Source organism: Anguilla anguilla, chromosome 14, assembly GCF_013347855.1.
Source record: "Anguilla anguilla isolate fAngAng1 chromosome 14, fAngAng1.pri, whole genome shotgun sequence".
NCBI lineage: Eukaryota > Metazoa > Chordata > Actinopteri > Anguilliformes > Anguillidae > Anguilla > Anguilla anguilla.
In genome coordinates this window covers 14786067-14803359 of record NC_049214.1, presented here as the reverse complement: position 1 = coordinate 14803359, position 17293 = coordinate 14786067, and the positions used below count along the sequence as shown (strand labels likewise).

At 39.0% G+C, this 17293-nt stretch overlaps 1 protein-coding gene across 1 annotated transcript; it reads left to right on the top strand.

Moving 5' to 3' along the window:
* The first annotated feature begins 407 nt into the window (after window positions 1–407).
* Window positions 408–17028, top strand: LOC118213458 (tumor necrosis factor receptor superfamily member 10B-like). Its single transcript, XM_035392459.1, has 10 exons — window positions 408–611; window positions 8026–8188; window positions 8612–8740; window positions 9646–9757; window positions 9857–9999; window positions 10338–10430; window positions 11454–11494; window positions 13369–13635; window positions 14362–14389; window positions 14933–17028. The coding sequence occupies exons 1-10, from the start codon at window positions 561–563 to the stop codon at window positions 15223–15225; spliced, it is 1320 nt and encodes a 439-aa protein (XP_035248350.1). The 5' UTR covers window positions 408–560; the 3' UTR covers window positions 15226–17028.
* The last annotated feature ends 265 nt before the right edge of the window (window positions 17029–17293 follow it).

Here is a 17293-nt window from a genome sequence, read left to right as displayed (position 1 = left end):
CTATGCTTCCACATTACAATACCTGGGACTAACTATGATGCACAGTATCCAGAATCCTGTGTTTCCTAGTTCCCCAAAATGGACTATCGTCTTGTGTAGCGTACAAAAGTAATAATAATGGTTTTGAATATAGTACGTATTCCCTGTGTGGCTATATGTAGGCTATACAATCTGCCTAGATTATATGCAGTCCACTGAACGAAGCTCCACGCCACGAACTTCCCAAACAAGTTCACCACCCAACTCTTATTGGTGTAAAACTTCCGTGTAGGATAATCGAATCCAATCACAGACAAGTCTGGTTTCCTGCGATGAGAAAAACAACTTTATTTTCGATGCATTTGTTGGATTTTTCATCGAGTTTACGTCAGGGGGTGTAACACTCATACTTGGGGGAAAAAAAAAAGTCTGGTCGATGACTAAGTTATACTATTCGCTGAAGAGAGCTGGAGTACGCTACTGTGCGCTAGTAATTATAGCTCGCAAGGAAAAGTTTGTTGGAAGTCAGAGACAAATCTGGATATATTTTCTGAAAACATTTATATATTCTTTCTTGATTCATGTCACGTTGGAATTGGGGACCTCATTTTAAAATGAACTTTAAAATGACGGTAAGTCTCGAAGCGATGCCATCCTATTCCCTCTCAAACGTTTAGCTTGAATGGTAGGCTAGTGTTTACAGTATGGAATCACAGTTTGATTGAGATATGCCTAAAATGGGCTTGTTCTTTGGGTACTGTTGTATACGTCTGCCTTTGACCGTCCCATAACTGCAAGTTCTAGACAGAAATAAAAATAGTAGAGTAAATGAATCTAGGGTACTATTAAATTAGCGAGATGTAAAATGCTGCTATCGCGTAAACTTGTCAATAAGGACGCAAATCTCTACATTTGCCAGTTCTAGTTATTTGTGCTTTTCCCTACAACCTTTATGAAATAGTATTTAACAGCAAAACGTGAAACTGTCGCGGAATGTCTTGGTAGGTTAACCATGAACTTCGTACCGGCAAGTGGTCGTAGTAGGATGAACTGCTACTGTAACTTTTCTGATTAACTTTCCATAACGCGTTCCGGGTAAAGTGGGATTTTGCGGATTGATAGGCTATTCGTTTTTGCCTACCAAAACCATTTTAACACTAATGTGTACACGTCTATCGCTAGCTGTACGTGGTTTAAACACAAAACTAGGTTAAGTCTATAAGCTAACTGCTAATTTGCAGCTAAATTCGATTGATGTCACGGTTTCCGGAGGAAGACCATAAATGGTCAAAACGAGTGTGCGCGCCTGTATTAAGAAATTATCATGTTAATAGCTACTAGTTATACGTTATAACTTTGTATTCATTTTTTATTTATTGTTCTTCTGGAGTAGCCCTTGCCTCTTAAAGAAATATGTAGTTCCCAGTACTCGATATGCATGGCTTAATTTTATTTCTTGTTAGCCTACTATTTTAACATTCGTGTTAAACTCTGCCAACAACTCTGTCGTTAGATTAGTACATATTTTGTTGTTGCGTTTTCTCCAGTGTCTATTATGAATTGAGGAATTTCACACAATTTTTCATGCAACATCCTCCTGGATACCTGCTGCCAACATGCAGGCCAATTCTTCATATCACGTGGACGTCGTGAAAAGTACTGTAGACTGAATATATCCAGATTTTGACCATTGTATCTATGGCCTGTGTTTACAGGGGGTACTTGAAGGTTTGGAGTCCCTCGCCAGGCTTAATACGCAATGACAATAGATTTTGCGAAAATGTTTCGAAATTTGAACCTTTTTTAAATTGCAATATGCCACTGACCATTTTTGTATTGTCAGTGGTATGGTAGGCCCGGCCTACTTCTTTTCTTATTTTTATCACTTAAATGCAAATACAAGACCTTGTTTAAATGTAAAGATGAAAAATGATGTCATTCATTTAATCCATTTTCAAATCCATCCAATGCCCCCAGATTTTAGATTGCAGGAGCAAAGTTTGCCCTCTCCTAAAATGTAATAGCCTATTTTCTACACTGACATAATGCCATTAAACAGTTAAGTTAATTAATGATATAACGCTAATAACAGTAATTCAAAAGGCGGTGTATTAATTAAGTATTGTGCATTGAAATTGTTACCAATCAGCGCTCTCATCAATTGACCAATGAAATCGATTTTGAACGTTCATTGCAACTACAGGGCATGGTTTGCACTGAAGTGGTTTGGGTATCGAAATTATGCGTGGGAACACAACAAAAATCAGCAGACACTACAGCCCTCCAGGTTTTGTATTTGTTATCCCTGCCATATACTATATGATGTAAATTTCAGAATGAAAACTTTTTGTAGTAAATTAGACATAGAAGGGCTTACTAAATCCAGGAATTATACCTGTGAATTGCCGCATTTTTACTGTTTGTCTGAAAAATTACATTTATCAGGCACATTTATACAATGACTGCTACCTGGAATTGTTTCCTTACCAAATGTGCAATAGCACTATGACATGCATTTACACTCAAACTCATGTTGTATTGATCAGAAGGTAAATTTTTGAGGTTGTAGATGGGATTTTCACACTCTAGAGGCCTTACTGATAAACAGTTAGTATAACCATAGGAAGTCTCATCATTTCTCAGTGTTTGTTTCCTTGAGTTAAAAATAACTTCCACACACGCATCCATGAATTCCTGTTCATGGAACCTTCATTGTTTCTGAACATCCTGTGTTCCTACAAAGGCGGTTCCGAGATCTGACTTTTTAGTTTTTCTGACTCAACCTGTTATAACCTATTTAACCTGTTATTTTTGTGTTTTATTGACCTATATGAACTGTCTTCCCAAATCATGCAATATTTAAGGGATCCATTTTTGGTCATGCTTACATTAACTTTTGACAGTCTAGTTCAGCAGTCTTGTTTAGAATTTTGTGTATTGCTGGAAATTCACATAGACTTATAAAAAGAAGGTTTAAGGCATTTTCTTACTGAAAGCCTGTGCACAGTTGTGTGAGGTAGCCTATACCTCAACAGAAAATTGCAAGAATGAAAGCTTGATGCAGGGGACCTCCATTTTGGAATTATTGAGCAATGAGGAGTAGCATGCTTTTCTTTATCTGACAGCTTTTGATTGAAATCATCTGTCACAAATTAAAAGGTGGTTTTTTGGACTCAGTTTCTTAAAATAAAGAAGCTTACTGTACTTGAAAACATAATTCAATAAATATTTTGGGGGACTGGCTAACTAGATAAGGCCTTATAATTGAGAGCAACTGCTGAGTGAATATGGCTTCTTCAGTTTGCCAAGCACCAATTTAAACGCCTGAAACAAAATAGGAAGAGATTACTGTAAAGCACTGTAATGTTGTAGACTGCAGTCTGCAGCATATTGAGTGAGATCTCACAGCTCAGAAGACTAGCATTGTGTCATGGTAAAGAGCCAGCTCTGAGTGATTGTGGGTTTGAAGAATTGCTTTCACTGAGGTTATGGTTACAACTTTCAGTCTTTCATGTCCACTTCATGGAGGAAATCCATACCACATTGTGGTTGTTGATGAAAAAGGTTTTTGTGTGTATATACGTGCCCAGCCATCTGTCCAGTCAGTCAGTCTTTAATATTCTTTACAGTGTATAGGCCTACAGTGAGTTCTGCTCTTTCCTCTAAGCAGTAGCCTTGATGTTTCTTTGTTAGTCACAAATTGAGAACTTGGCCTAGCGTATATGCTTGTAAGGGAGACCCAGTGGGAAAAGGTAATGTTAGCAGTGTGTTGACTTCAAAAAGAAATGACCAACAAAGAGGAAAAAGAAGGCTGCACCCTGAAATTTATATTTTGACAAAAAAAGCAGTGTTGAGTGTTGACAAAGAAGGCAAAAGGCCTTTGTCAGCCCAGTCAGCTTGCTACAGAATTTCTGTAGAATTCTGTTTAGTCACTTCAGTTCACTCTGAAGTCATTGTAAAACTCACTCTGAGTTTTACTTTTTCAGAGGTTTACTTTTTATTTTTTGCCAGATTATTTTTTTCCTGATTAGAATTTAGTGCGTGCACCTGCTTTCAGAACTTGAAGAACAGGTTTCCTAAAATGGGTGCGTCAGGGAATCATGTGAATCAGAGGCAGCATAAGAGGACCGGATGTGATGTCACTTCACAGCCCCTGTTTGGATCCTGTGGGAAAGGGGGGGAAAGCCAGGCTTATAAGCATGAAGGCAGGACAGCAGAGCTGGCTTCATGGTGGTGAAGTAGAAAACACCGTGATATAGACTGGTGTCACATTTATGCTAAAACTTTCAAAAACAGTATGTGTCCATTTTGCTTATAAAAATGCCTTGTGAGGTCTTTTAAAAATGTTTTAATATTTCTGGAGGAGCTGATTTCTGGCTATATGCTCTGGTGTTTCTGTGCTCTTGTTATTAATGAATTGTGGTGCTGCCTTTTTATGTAGAAATAGGGTAAATGACAGTAAGCAGTTTTCAGAATCAGGGGCTAAAGAGCATGGTTGATATGAAATTACACATACAGTAACTGCAATTAAGCTGTGTGCTGTAGTTTTCTCATACAGTGTACTGACTATACCTAATGTGTGACTAATTGTTCACAAATTAGAAATGAGTGAGAAAATGTTACTGATTACTGGACTTACTCAGTACAAACAGCCTAATTACAACAAGGCTAATGATTGTGTTTCTATAATGCTATAGCCTAATATGATCAGTCACGGGTTTAATCCTAAAGTGCGATTGTTTGAGAATTAGCCTACTTATTGAGTGCAAGATATCAATCTACAGTACATTCTCAGGGCTGTGTCCAATTTTTCTTGTGGTGGATCTGAACAAAAATTAAAAAGGTGGTATTCCTCTTGGTGTAGCCTATGCCTGGCCGAAAGAACATTTCCTAAATTGTTTGTGAAAGGCTTTTTGTATTTTTGTAGCAAATGAAAGCCACCCACCCCGAGGGTGTTTTTTTAGGTATGGCACCAGCCAGAACCACAAGTCTTAACATTATTTAGATGAGCAAATCTAATAATCTGTGCACAGTGTTGGAAGTTAGGCCTGCAAGCAAGAAATTGACATGGCTCAGGAAGGAGAAATTTCAAATAAATTTGGATTAAAGGAAAGTAAAATGCTTTTACTTCTGCAAGGAGATACCATGTCACATGGACGACATTCAGGTCAGGGTGATTTGATACAGTATGGGTATAATCTTTCACACCTCGCATTTAACCTAAGAAAGAGAAGAGCACAATGGACTATGTGATCTTGGCCTAAAATCATAATGGCTATTGTAGGGGAAAATACTGATATTGCATCTGAGAAAGGGCTTAGGTGCCATGTGGTAGAGAAAAAGAATAATAAGCTTATTCAGCCGCCATTTATAAAAATAGGAGAGTTTATTTTTTCCTTTACAAAAGCCTTTTCATTTTCATTTGATGCTGTCTTATGTCTGGATAACAGATACTTCTTATTAGCTACAGGAAGAAAAAAGCTCTGCCTGGTCCCTTAAGCAGCCCACGCAAGCACCCTCATTGGCTGCCGCTACTTGGGAAATAAAATATCCATGAGTCTGGAGCCTTGTGTTGAGCTGCTTCCAATGTCCCAAGAAAGGAAATGAGCTTTTTTCTCTCTCTCTTCCCCTCTGAGTTGCTAGCGCTCGCAGATTATTTGGATAGATCAGAATGGTGCGATTGTAAGTGCAACCTCATTGGTCCCTCAACTAAAGCGAGCCTGTGGAAATTCTGACGTCTGCCGAGAGCCGAGCATGGCGTTTCTGTCTAGGAAACTCCCTTACAATAACAAGGCATGGCTGCATTCCAGAGCATGCCGCTGGAGTCACGGCGCTAATAGGGCTGCAGTGCCGGCAAGCCTTTTATGCTGAGAACTGCGCCATTAAAACGAGGCCTAATTCTTCGTCTTTTGAAGTGTGCTGTGAGTCACTGCATCACGTCGTCCGGGAGTGAACAGTACTGGCAGCCCTTACAGAACAACACCCTTACAGGAAAAATGCTAAATTAACACACAAACAGTAACAGGACAGCTCAGGCCTACACTAATGGCCTGCACTCGGTTGTTTGTAACATGTGGGTTGTAACACAAGATGGAAGATGGAAGCCTTTTCAATTCAGAATGTAGGATAGATTACTTGTGGCTCTAACCTGATAAAGCGCTAAGACAAGCCAATGTTAATGATAGTCCATAGCCTCTTGTGCCTCATTAATATCCTATAGACTAATACACTGTCTAACTTGTAAGTCTTACAAGTTCAGTGTGCATGCAGAATGGGTCGCAAACTGGTTTGGCTGGAATTTCAAGTTTTCAAGCTGGAATATACCATAAACATATAGCCTATTGTCTTTACCAGAGTCTGTCTTTGGGAGGCCTAGGTATAGGCCTAGGCCTAAGTCTAAATATATGTACAATATATAGGTTATTTAGATCTGTCTTCTCAAGTGTTCTCTTGCTTCTGAGGTCTTCTGTTCACCTTTTTCAAGCTGCATTTGAGGAATGTTTTCTGCTATTAAAATAGTTTGAATTGAGTCATTATTAATAATGCGCTTGCTAACTTGTTCACACTACCAGTAAACATGGATGGAGTGGTGTTAGACCGGAAAATTGATATCATTAGCTGGAGATGTTAAAAGCAGTCTGGCCCCTTTAATAAAGCCGGTCAATATATTCCCCGCCTCAGTTCATTTGTGTGGCCAAGAAGATAACTGTGAACTGTGAACTGTGTGCTTTCTGCTCAGAAGTGATGCCAGTGTGCGCATAGCCTCATGTGCTGGCCAAAATCCCTGCCACATAACTTCCAGATTACAGGGTAACTACACGAATGGATTTTTTTTTTTTTTTTTTTTTTTTAAGATCACTCTGTTCATTTTGTGAAACAACTCTGGATTGAGCTCAGTTTATCTAATATTATATTTTGTCTAAAGATTTGAAACCATTAAGTGTGGCAAATATGCAATAGAGGAAATCAGGAAATGGCAAATACTTTTTCACGGCGCTGTAGAAAAGAAAACAAGCAAAACACATTATTTTAGTTTGAAAGCTGTTAAAATGGCGCCATTTGTCTCTTCAGCTCTATCATGTGAAATAATTGAGTGGATTGTACCAGTTCGGATAATAGGCTATATGGTGATATCATGCAAACTTTGGAAAAGTGAAAAATCTTGTTTTGCATGAGCCTCAAGATATAATTTTAGAACCAGTTACCTAGGCTACATGGTTCATACAGCAGTTTATTTAATGCTTCCTATTTAGTCATTTCAGAATGCAATTTTGAAGATGTCCTATAACAATTTGTAAATATTTGGTTTTCAATAGAATTAAGCCCAATGAGAATGCAGTCATAGTACCTGGCTATATAGCATGGATGAAATACGGAAATGCTGCCTTTTTCATTTCCCTTGCATACAATTGTGCATTTCACTTTCAGTGTTTTTTATAGATGGTTGCTATTTTTATTAGTAGTTATAAGTTATTTTATGAATGTAACACTATTGTATTATTTCTGTTGTATTATTGAGCTCATTATTATTATTATTATTATTATCCAAAACTACTAATGACATTGGTTTCCATTTTTGTTTGGGTGATGATGGTGTTAACCTAAATTAGGCTACTGCATGTTATATGGGTTCCTATTGTATTAAAAATGTAGGTTCTTCATATTTTTCTTTGATAACAGCAAACGTTCCTTTACTTTCTTTTTTCTTCCCTGAGTGGATAGCTTCCCTTGTTCATGAGGAATCTTTTGTTGGCTGAGTGACTAACAGAAGACTTTGGCAAATTCTTACTGATCACTTACCTGTATATTGGCCGTCATGTCTTTCACTAAATAATTATGGCTGTGGTGTGCCATTTGAAATCTGCATCGAGCCAAGCACTAAACTATGCTCTCTTTATCCTTTTTCTCGCTTTTCTTGATTTGCTTTCCTACTGATGCGCAGATCAGATGCTTCAGATTAAGCGAGTGATTGCTCCCTCACGGTTTGTTATAAGAGTACCGAGTTCCTATTCGCTGGTAATGGAGACTGTGACTCCTCTGTCCTAGGTTATAATCGCGTGCCTAATCCTCCCCGTGGCTGCGGAGGTTGCGGACCAGGGGCTGAATCGGCCACGGAATGAGGAATGGAACAAGACTGCCCCGCAGATCCAGTGTATTGAAAACCGACAGTATGCGCATGACGGCCGCTGCTGCAACAACTGCGAAGCTGGTGAGAAAATGAAATGCGCATACATGCAGAATGTGTGATGTCACAGCGCGCAACATGATCCCATGTTCTGCATGCGTGGAGGCAATATGCCCCAGGCGCAATATCAAGGCCCCTACAGAATCTGGCTGGATTTTTCAGTCCAAATAAATAAATTGTTCTTTTGTATTAATGAATTGCTTTATTATACTGAAATTTTCAAAAAAAATTTCTATGGCCCATAGGACAATTTGTAAGGTAAAATCAACATTTTTTCCTTGTTAGACTCATATAACTGTTAGAGTTAGACTCATGTAACTGTTAGAGTTAATTTAACAGTGGGGATTTTGCTGTGCTTGGTATGATATGATATCCATTTCATTTGAGAGCAGTGTAGATATTGTAGACCACCTGGGTAAGCAGTGATGCATGCGTGCCTTGTCACAGGTACCTATGTGAAAACGCCCTGTGAGAAGGCCTCGGAAGTAGGCGTCTGCGCTCCCTGTGAACCCAGAACGTACACAGAACACGCGACTGGGATGGATCGCTGCCTGACCTGCACACCGTGCCACAGGGGTGAGTGCGTCTGCGTCACGCACCTGACCCTTTCAGCGCTCCGATTCACAGGAGCGTACGCCTGGGTTTATATTTATAGCATGATTATATTTTCTAGTTTATATTGCTAGATAATCAAAATATTCTTCTTATATACTGTAAGATATTCCTTTACCGATTTTGCCACATTGACAAAATAAAAAGGCCCTAACAATGAGCAGCTTTCAGAATACAAAATAAACACGAAACCAAAAGACCAAAGACGAATCAGATCACTTTCACAAACTTGTAGTGGAAAAATATGAGTGCAACATAAAATAATAAATCTATTTTTAAAGCACATTTTATGATCCTTAGAAAAATATAGAGCAGAATAAAAAGGAGTAAGCAAAGGAGTAAAATTATTCCTGGTATGGAAACTTCAAGTTGATCTTGATCCAGAAATGCTAATTGTGTGCTGGGTGTATTAAAAGAAATATGATGTATTAGCTATTTGTTGGAATTCCCCTTAAGAGTTCTTGCCATGAACACTGTAAATGGTTGTAAAGCCCTAACCCTCGGGCATATTGAGTAAATGTTTCTCAAGCAGGATAACCATGGCGACGCCCAAAGGTGCCCATCAGCTTTTTACCAGCTCAGCTAGATTCTGTTTAAAGCTGCTTTAAATGCTAAACTCTGCTAAATACCAAGTAATAAATCTTTAACTTCATATTAGTGCTTTGTGTCTGTATGCTTTAAATAGGCTTTCTGTAGATGGCCTTACATTGTGCCAGTTCAGATTAACAAAAAGAAAGAAAAGACCTTCACAAATGCAGTACTACTAAGCGGTATCTGTAGCAAGAGCCGTATGTAATTGAGTTAATCCCAGAAGAAGGTATACCGTACTTACAGAAGTACTCTTTGAACAAGTGACTGTCTCTCTACAGATCAAGAGGAGATAGTGCCCTGCACCGCGACTCAGAACGCGCAGTGTCAGTGCAAACGTGGCTCCTTCTGTGAGATGGACAAACCATGTGAGGTGTGCAAAAAGTGTGCCAAGTAAGTTCCCTTTCCATGCTCTCTTCTGGTCACAAACTCATATTGTTGCACAGCTATTGAGACCTGGATTTATGCATTTGCTCATCACCTGTTTTTCAGGTGTAAAGAGGATGAGGAGAAGGTTCAGAACTGCACCCGCACCTTGAACACCGTGTGTAGAAAAAAGCAATCCCCCATCTCTCCTATCCCCACTGACCCTGTGACCCCCACTATAAGCTCCCCCACTGATGCCACTGTTCCAGGTATAGCGCACAGTCTGGCTATGTGACTTGCTTTGCTGTGTCTTGTCCTTTAGATGGATTGAAGTTTCAGCAAAATATTTTATCTGTGGATAAAAGCAAAAAACGTATTCTTGCTTTTAAATCACAAAATTAGCATTTGGGGTTTAGATGGGTCTTATCGCATCCATGATTTGCTAGACTATTCAGTTTTACAGGACAGTGATGTTGCAAATTACTTTAGTAATCTATTCTTTCACTCTGTCGTAGAAAAAAACATAGTCTAGTATCTACACTTTGTTACAGATTATATTTGATAATTGATAACAGTATGAAAATTTATATTTCTTTTATTCAAACAGCGGTTATCTTCGTGATGTGTGTACTGGTTCTCATTGGAATTGCTGCTGCTGTCTTGTGGTGTTGGCGGAGAAGGCGGTCTGGTGAAAGGACAGGTGAGAGAGGACGGTTATAGCAGGGATTTCAAACTCAAACCATGAAGGCCAGCATTGTCTGTTGATTTATGGTGTCTTTCAGCACTTAAGTGCTTCATCTAAGTCGGTGATTGGCTAAAGAGTCCACAAAACCTTTTCCCCAAGTCCTCAAATGTGGGGAAAACACCTTTTGCCCAAGTGCCTAAAATTAAATATTTATTCATAACTAATCCACAAAGGCATTGCTTCTGCGACTCATAATGTGTTAACAAAAAAACACTTTAAAGCCACATCGTATTGAAGTTGAAGAAGGGCTGTAGTTATCATCCAACCGCTGATTACAAGGATAGCCAAAATTTAGTTAGGATAAACTCCCACAACATACAGTAATACCTAGGAGTTCAAAATATAAACGCACACCAGAAACATCTACATGATGTTTATTTTTGCTGACATTTTTACAAATAGGACATTACATATTTTGACTTCATTTGGAGTCTGAACATATTTCCCATTTAGTTGTATATTGTTGGTAATGTTGTTTTTGGCTGGACCGCAACAGCGGTTCCAGCCCTACAAACTCGAATGTCTGTGACTGCGTGACTGAGTGAGTGGTGAAGCTACACCATTGGTTGGCCTGATCACGTGTGTTAGGTCCAGCCATATACTAGGTTTTAACCTGGTCTTGTTTCCTTTTATTAAATCTGTCCTTGTTGTGTTTGCATTTAATTTCTAAATTAAATTTTCAGGGTATTGTACAAGTGTACAGACTTTACTACAGTGGCCAAATCTCTTTCTGTGCTTGTGTGCACAATATATTTAATTTGATCTTACTTGCAAATACACACTTGGTTAAAATTATGCAACATACTGTGTATTTAATATGACTGATTTCATTATATGTACTTGCCAACGCTTCGTAATAGAAATGTTAGGTCATTGCGATTTTATGATTGGTCTTTTTTTATGAGATTTTTTTAGACTGTACATGCTGGAACATGGGTCAAAACAACATGTGTTAAAGTCTGCTTCCTTGTGTTATAGAAACCCCAAGTGATCCGAGTGAAGAGGTGAAGATCAATATGGTAAGCAATCTGGATTCCTTACTATTTTTTAAATCTTTTTTTCATTTTTTATATATTTTATTTTTTACATCTGCAGAAAGGTTCAGCCCACCAGTATATTTTAGGGCTGGATGTAGCAGATCACAGAATACATTTGGCCAAGTTCTTTAAAAGCCCTGATAACATCCTGATTGTTTCTTGTAAACATGTGAACCTGAGAATGGCGACACCATTATCAACACAGATTTGCTACTTTAGCTCTGTCTTTCTTTGTGCTTGTAATTTGATAGCCGAGGTTCTCATCTTTCAAATATGCGTGGCTTTGTACTGAGAGACACACCCAATTCATGTATTTAGAGCGAGGCTGATCGCCTTTTATTTGAAGCAGCAGTGTGAATAACTAGAAAGGTAACAAGGTGTCTGCTTACGATCTAAAATTGTTTTGTCTTTTTTACCAAAATAGGTAACATGAAACATGGCGTTTAGGTTCTGTTACTCCTAGTGCATTTCATTTCTGTCCTCATTGCCATTATCTAACAAGACTGAGGGCTGGCTTTACAAAACACAGGTCGTGCTCAGATTAAAGGCACGTAAACCAATGACTAACACGCTCTTCAGAATTTGAAGGAATTGGAAGCATGAAATAGTGTACTGGTGTTATAGTTGGCGGTGGTTACTGAATTGCGGCAGTCGGTGACTGCTTTATCGTGTTCTGGGCTGAGGGTGGTGGAGCCATTTCCTTAGTTAGTTAGTTGGTATCATTGAGCACAGCTGGTTTGATTGGAGCCACCTGTCGCTAATCAGCCACAGGGTTTATAAGCTTGCTTTCTGTTCAGGCTCAGAGGGCTGGGGATGGTGTGAAGTGAGGGGGCTTATGGCCGTACCAGTTTGTGATTATGCGTCCCAAAAGCAGATCGTAGGAAAGACAAGTTTTGCAGAAGTTGTTCTTGTAAAAGCATGAAATTAGTTATTTAAGTTGAAAGGTCTTATGTCCTCTGAAACTATTCACAGAAACACTACGAGTTTACAGTATGTGTTTGACATAACAGATCAAAGTGTCAGATTTAAGTTGAAGAAAATGGCGATATGAATGATATGTCCTAAATTTAAGCTACGGTAAAAAAAAATACACAAGTATGGTCTTATCTTCTTTCTTTCCCTTTTTTATTTTGAGTTTTTGGTCTCATTTAGTCTAAAGTCTCCATTTAGTGGACATCAGCACATTGTCTTTGAGATCCACCTTTCCCGACACAAACTCAGTTGTTTGTTTCCAGCAGGGCCGTGGTTCTCAATCTTTGTCCTGGGGACTCCTGTATATGCTGGTTTTTGCAACTGCCAGTCTCTCTATTAAGGTTGTTGAACCCTTGTGTGCAAGTTCTTGCATAAATTCATCCTTAAACCTGTTAGAACAATGCAGGTTCTCATTATCATTTGTGTTGTCTTTGAATTCTACCATTTGTTAGTTTCCGTGGCCAGGTGTCCACACTTTTACCAAATAATGAGCCCATTTGTTCACCTCAGTCTGTAATTTGATGAGTTAAACATTTTTGAGACCTTGTGATCGCTTGCAATATAGCGCAGTTGGCACTGTATGGATATGGGACTTCTTCATGGCATGCGTAGTTATTCTGACATGACGTGGTTTAACAGGTTAAATAATCCCTCTAAACATGAAAAGCACCTAATTAAGAAAAATGAACAGCTTGTTAAAATGCTGGTATTGCAGTTGTGGTTGGAATGAATAGCAGCATACAGAGTGGTACTCCAGTACCAAGGTTGAGAACCACTGCGACAGAGAGTGACATGGGATTTGTATGAGACCTGCTGTAACATGCAAACACACAGCTCCACAGCTCCACTCCTGCCTGACGCGCTCCTGTCCTTGGCTCCGCCAGGTCGACCAGTGCCACGGCGCGCCGGAGGAGGCGCGGGACGGCCGGAGCGCGGGGGAGCCGCGGCAGGAGTCGCAGCCACTGCTGCAGGAGACGCAGGTCGTGCACGCCAAGTCCGTGCCCGTGGAGGACGAGGACAGGGGGCTGGGCGACAGCCTGCCCAACACCACCAACTCCTCCCAGACCAGCCTGTCTGCCCCGCCCACCGTGCCGTCCTGCGGCAGCTCGCCTCGCCACAGCCCCGCCCCTAACAGGCTGCCTGTCTGTCAGGTGAGCCACCCTGTCCACTGCCCATCAATGAGAAAAATAAGCCTCAGAATAACATTCTAAACATGAAATTGTTGGGGTTTTGATTGGGGGGTAAGTCCAGAACTTGCTGGAACATTGATTTCAATACAGATTAAAATCTGTCAAATATTCAGGCAATGCTTCTATTTATCGATGGTCAACAGCAGTAATGGAATAGTCTGCTGTACGGTTTTTTGGTCCTTGAATTTGGGGAAGGAGGACTTTGAAAATTCCTTGAGTTTGATGACGTAAGTAAGTGTAGAAAAGCTCCATTGTGCACAGTCCTTCAGCTTTTCTTCTTTATGTCCAAATAAAGCCATGAACAGATGAGGACACTACAGAAACTTTTGCTTTATCTACTATGTAGTGAATAGCATAACTAATGGCTGATATTTATATGGGATGATAAGAAAATAATGCTGTTCTGTGATTGCAAAAATAGTGTTTTTGGGAGTTAAGGAAAAACTTTTCCTAATTATCCACTTTATGTATTACATTGCCTTGCTCTCGCATGGGTAAAAGTCTTCAATTAGAAGGGTGTTTGCATGTTTATTTAAAATACATGACTTCTCAAATCATATGAAAATGTACTATGCAAGCAATGGTTGAGTTATGCCGTTTATTTCTTTCAGGATCATGAGAGCGACATAAAAATACATATTAGAGCGGTGTTCTTGCAAAATGTTGAAATTTTGCTTGTTTTTGCAGGGGGAGAGAAGAATCATTTCTTTGAGTGGTAAGACACCAATGTCCTTTATTATAAATCTGGTGGAACAGGAAATGCAGTGTGTTCACTGACTTTTGTCAGCAGTTTTGCATTAAGGTTGCTTTTGCCTAATTATATTAAAAGCAGCTGTTCCTCCATCACGTACACAGTGGCCCAAGGAGATTCTCAGCCACAGTCATCCACATACAAATGGCTTGATGGCAGGAAAAAATTGTTTTGCCCCTGTCCACCTTCTGTCGTCTATCTTGATTTTACACCTTAATTTAATTTTTTTTTAAAACAATAAATTGTATTAATTTTGGTCTCTGTTCACTTACATTGGCTTACATTTTATGGTATGATGATGAAGTTAATGTTTGTTTTTTTTATTGTATTGAATTAATGTTAAATTCAGTGATAAATTAATAAATATAGTTGATGTATTGTTTTTAAAATAGCTTTTTGTATAAAAACCTGTATAGTATTTAATAACATTCTAGTAATACAATTTACAGCATAGTAACCTGTTGTAAAAGCTGGCTGTAATAAGTTTTGCTCCGTTTTTCTTTTCAGGTGATGACTCACTAAAGAAGAGTTTTGACATTTTTGAAGAATTTTTGGAGCTAAAAATTCACAAAAGGTTTTTCAGGGCTATTGGTCTGAGCGACAACATGATCGAGAACGCTCGCGCTGAAGATAAAGTGTACGAGCTCCTGAAGGCCTGGATGCAGAAGCAGGGCCGCGAAGCCGACATTAACGACCTCCTCAATACGCTGCGTGACTTGGATCAGAAGCTTTCCGCTGAAAACATAAGTTTAAGGGCAGTTGAAAAGGGGTATTACAGATATGAAGACGAGAGCAATTAATTGTCCTTGAAGATCAAAAAAAAAGAACACGATGGAATGTGAGGTGTAAGAGAAGGGCCTTGTACAAGAACTGCAGTGTTGTTTGTGCAGGGTCCTGTGCCATGGAAAATGACCAATGGTCAAAGTTTCCTAATGGGTAAATTACCTCTGACAGGGGAAGCATGCTCTCTCTCCTACTCTACATGGACCCTGTGCGCTGCACCGTGCTGATTGGTGCGGGTGAAGTGTACGGGGGGTGGGTATACACTGGCTCTGAGGGAGCGTCATGATGCCTCCACACTGCTGTTTACCCTGGATATACTTGACACATTGGTATTCTAACTGCATTAGCCATTTTGAAATGGCGGAAAATGCAGATGTTTTGCGCATAGCTGTAGTTACTTCAGCGATGTTTGGACTGCGCACATTTTTCAGTTTGTTTAATGTCTGGTGTCTCAGTGCACTCGTGGGAAATAGCAAAGAACAACAGATGAGTTTTCAGACAAGAATACATCCTTAGAGCAACAGTGGCCATGGTCTGTATGGGATCACAGGTTTTCAGCCATGGACAGGATGTATTTAGCTGTCATAACAGTCTGTTTAACCAGTCTCTCTTAACTTTAAGGATATATTTCTGTTATTTATTATGAAGTATTTATTTGTAATAATTGGCTATCCAATGAAAGTTAATTCCGTTTTGAGCACCATACTGAAAGTGTTGAAGTGTTTAGTACACCGATGCTTTCTGTATGATACCTTAGCAAATGGTAGTGTACTTTGGCATTAAGTGATCAAAAAAGTAGGTCGTGTCATTAGGCGTACTCTGCCGGCTGTATCGATCACTCAGCAGTTGCAGAACAGATTGTCTGGATTGATATTAGTTCTGCACAGGAATAGCAGACTGGTATGTTGTCGGTGGTCAACACATAAATAGCAGGTAGTTTTTACTGAAATCAGGCCCGTGGCGTGTTGATAACTGACATGCTATTGACAATCTAACAAGCACTTGTGGATCTCTCCAAATTGCCTTCAATGAGGAGGACTGGATTCATCCTACCACGAAGGAACAAAACTAAATATGTTTTATGTATCATTTAGTTTTGATTTTAATTCAGTGGATGTAACTGACTCTAAAAATGGAGCGGGACTGGAAACACACATTCAGCCTGTCAAAACTTTTTCACCTAGTGTCTTTTGCAGTGGAATTGTGCTTCCATATGCTGCTTCATATGATAATATATGAGACAATGCACTTAACTGGTGTATTTAGTTCTTTTTTCAGAATAATATTTTGTCCAACTGGATCACATAGAGTAGCGCAGTGCAGGAGAATGTTGGAGCAGTGTCGAGGCTGTCTGGAAGATGCAGGTACTGCCACCTGTTGGACTGAATTATATGCCTTTCTCTCTATTGTGAAACAAAAATACAGCCTGCAGGGCTTTGAAGGGTGGTTCTTTTTTATTGTGACAAATTATTTGTTCTGCAAATGTTATTTATTTTTAAGGATATCTTTTGCTTTACATTTTGAGAAACCTTATATGTTTGATGTCATATAATTTATCTTTTGTCAAATTCAAATAAAGATTTGATAGCCAGCTAACAATTAGTCTTGCAGGTTTTTCTAGATGATGCTTAGATTTTTCTAACCAATTTCAAATGTTTTTTTTAAATATGAATTTAAAAAAGAAGAAAATAATGCATTTGTTAGTATTCTAACCATTTTGACAGTTGTCTGCCATTGTGTACACAAACCTGAGGAAATGATGTATTTGTAAAGAGAGTTGGTACTGCCTATTCAAAATAAAAATTGTATATGAATGTACTTTGTGCAATTTTTATTTCTCATCATTTGTTTGCAGTTTCAATGTGTGTGCTAGCATTGAGTGGTTATCCGAGCCACAGAAATGCTTATATCATTACTATGGAAAAGAAATCCCATTTTCTTTCCATTTCTCATTATCATAATATTATTCGTTCTGAATGCTGACTAAACAAGAATGTGGAGTTAAGTGAATCAGCCTTCCATATTGCATCATTATTCTGTGTTGATGGGAAGAAATGTTACATATTAACATATTGTATGTACAAA

Bases quoted from the DNA above. Each gene is read 5' to 3' on its own strand.
- LOC118213458 (XM_035392459.1), top strand. From the start codon at position 561: ATGTCACGTTGGAATTGGGGACCTCATTTTAAAATGAACTTTAAAATG. The intron at 8,741-9,645 runs GTGAGTGCGTCT...GTCTCTCTACAG, and splicing joins CTGCACACCGTGCCACAGGG to ATCAAGAGGAGATAGTGCCC. The intron at 9,758-9,856 runs GTAAGTTCCCTT...CCTGTTTTTCAG, and splicing joins GTGTGCAAAAAGTGTGCCAA to GTGTAAAGAGGATGAGGAGA.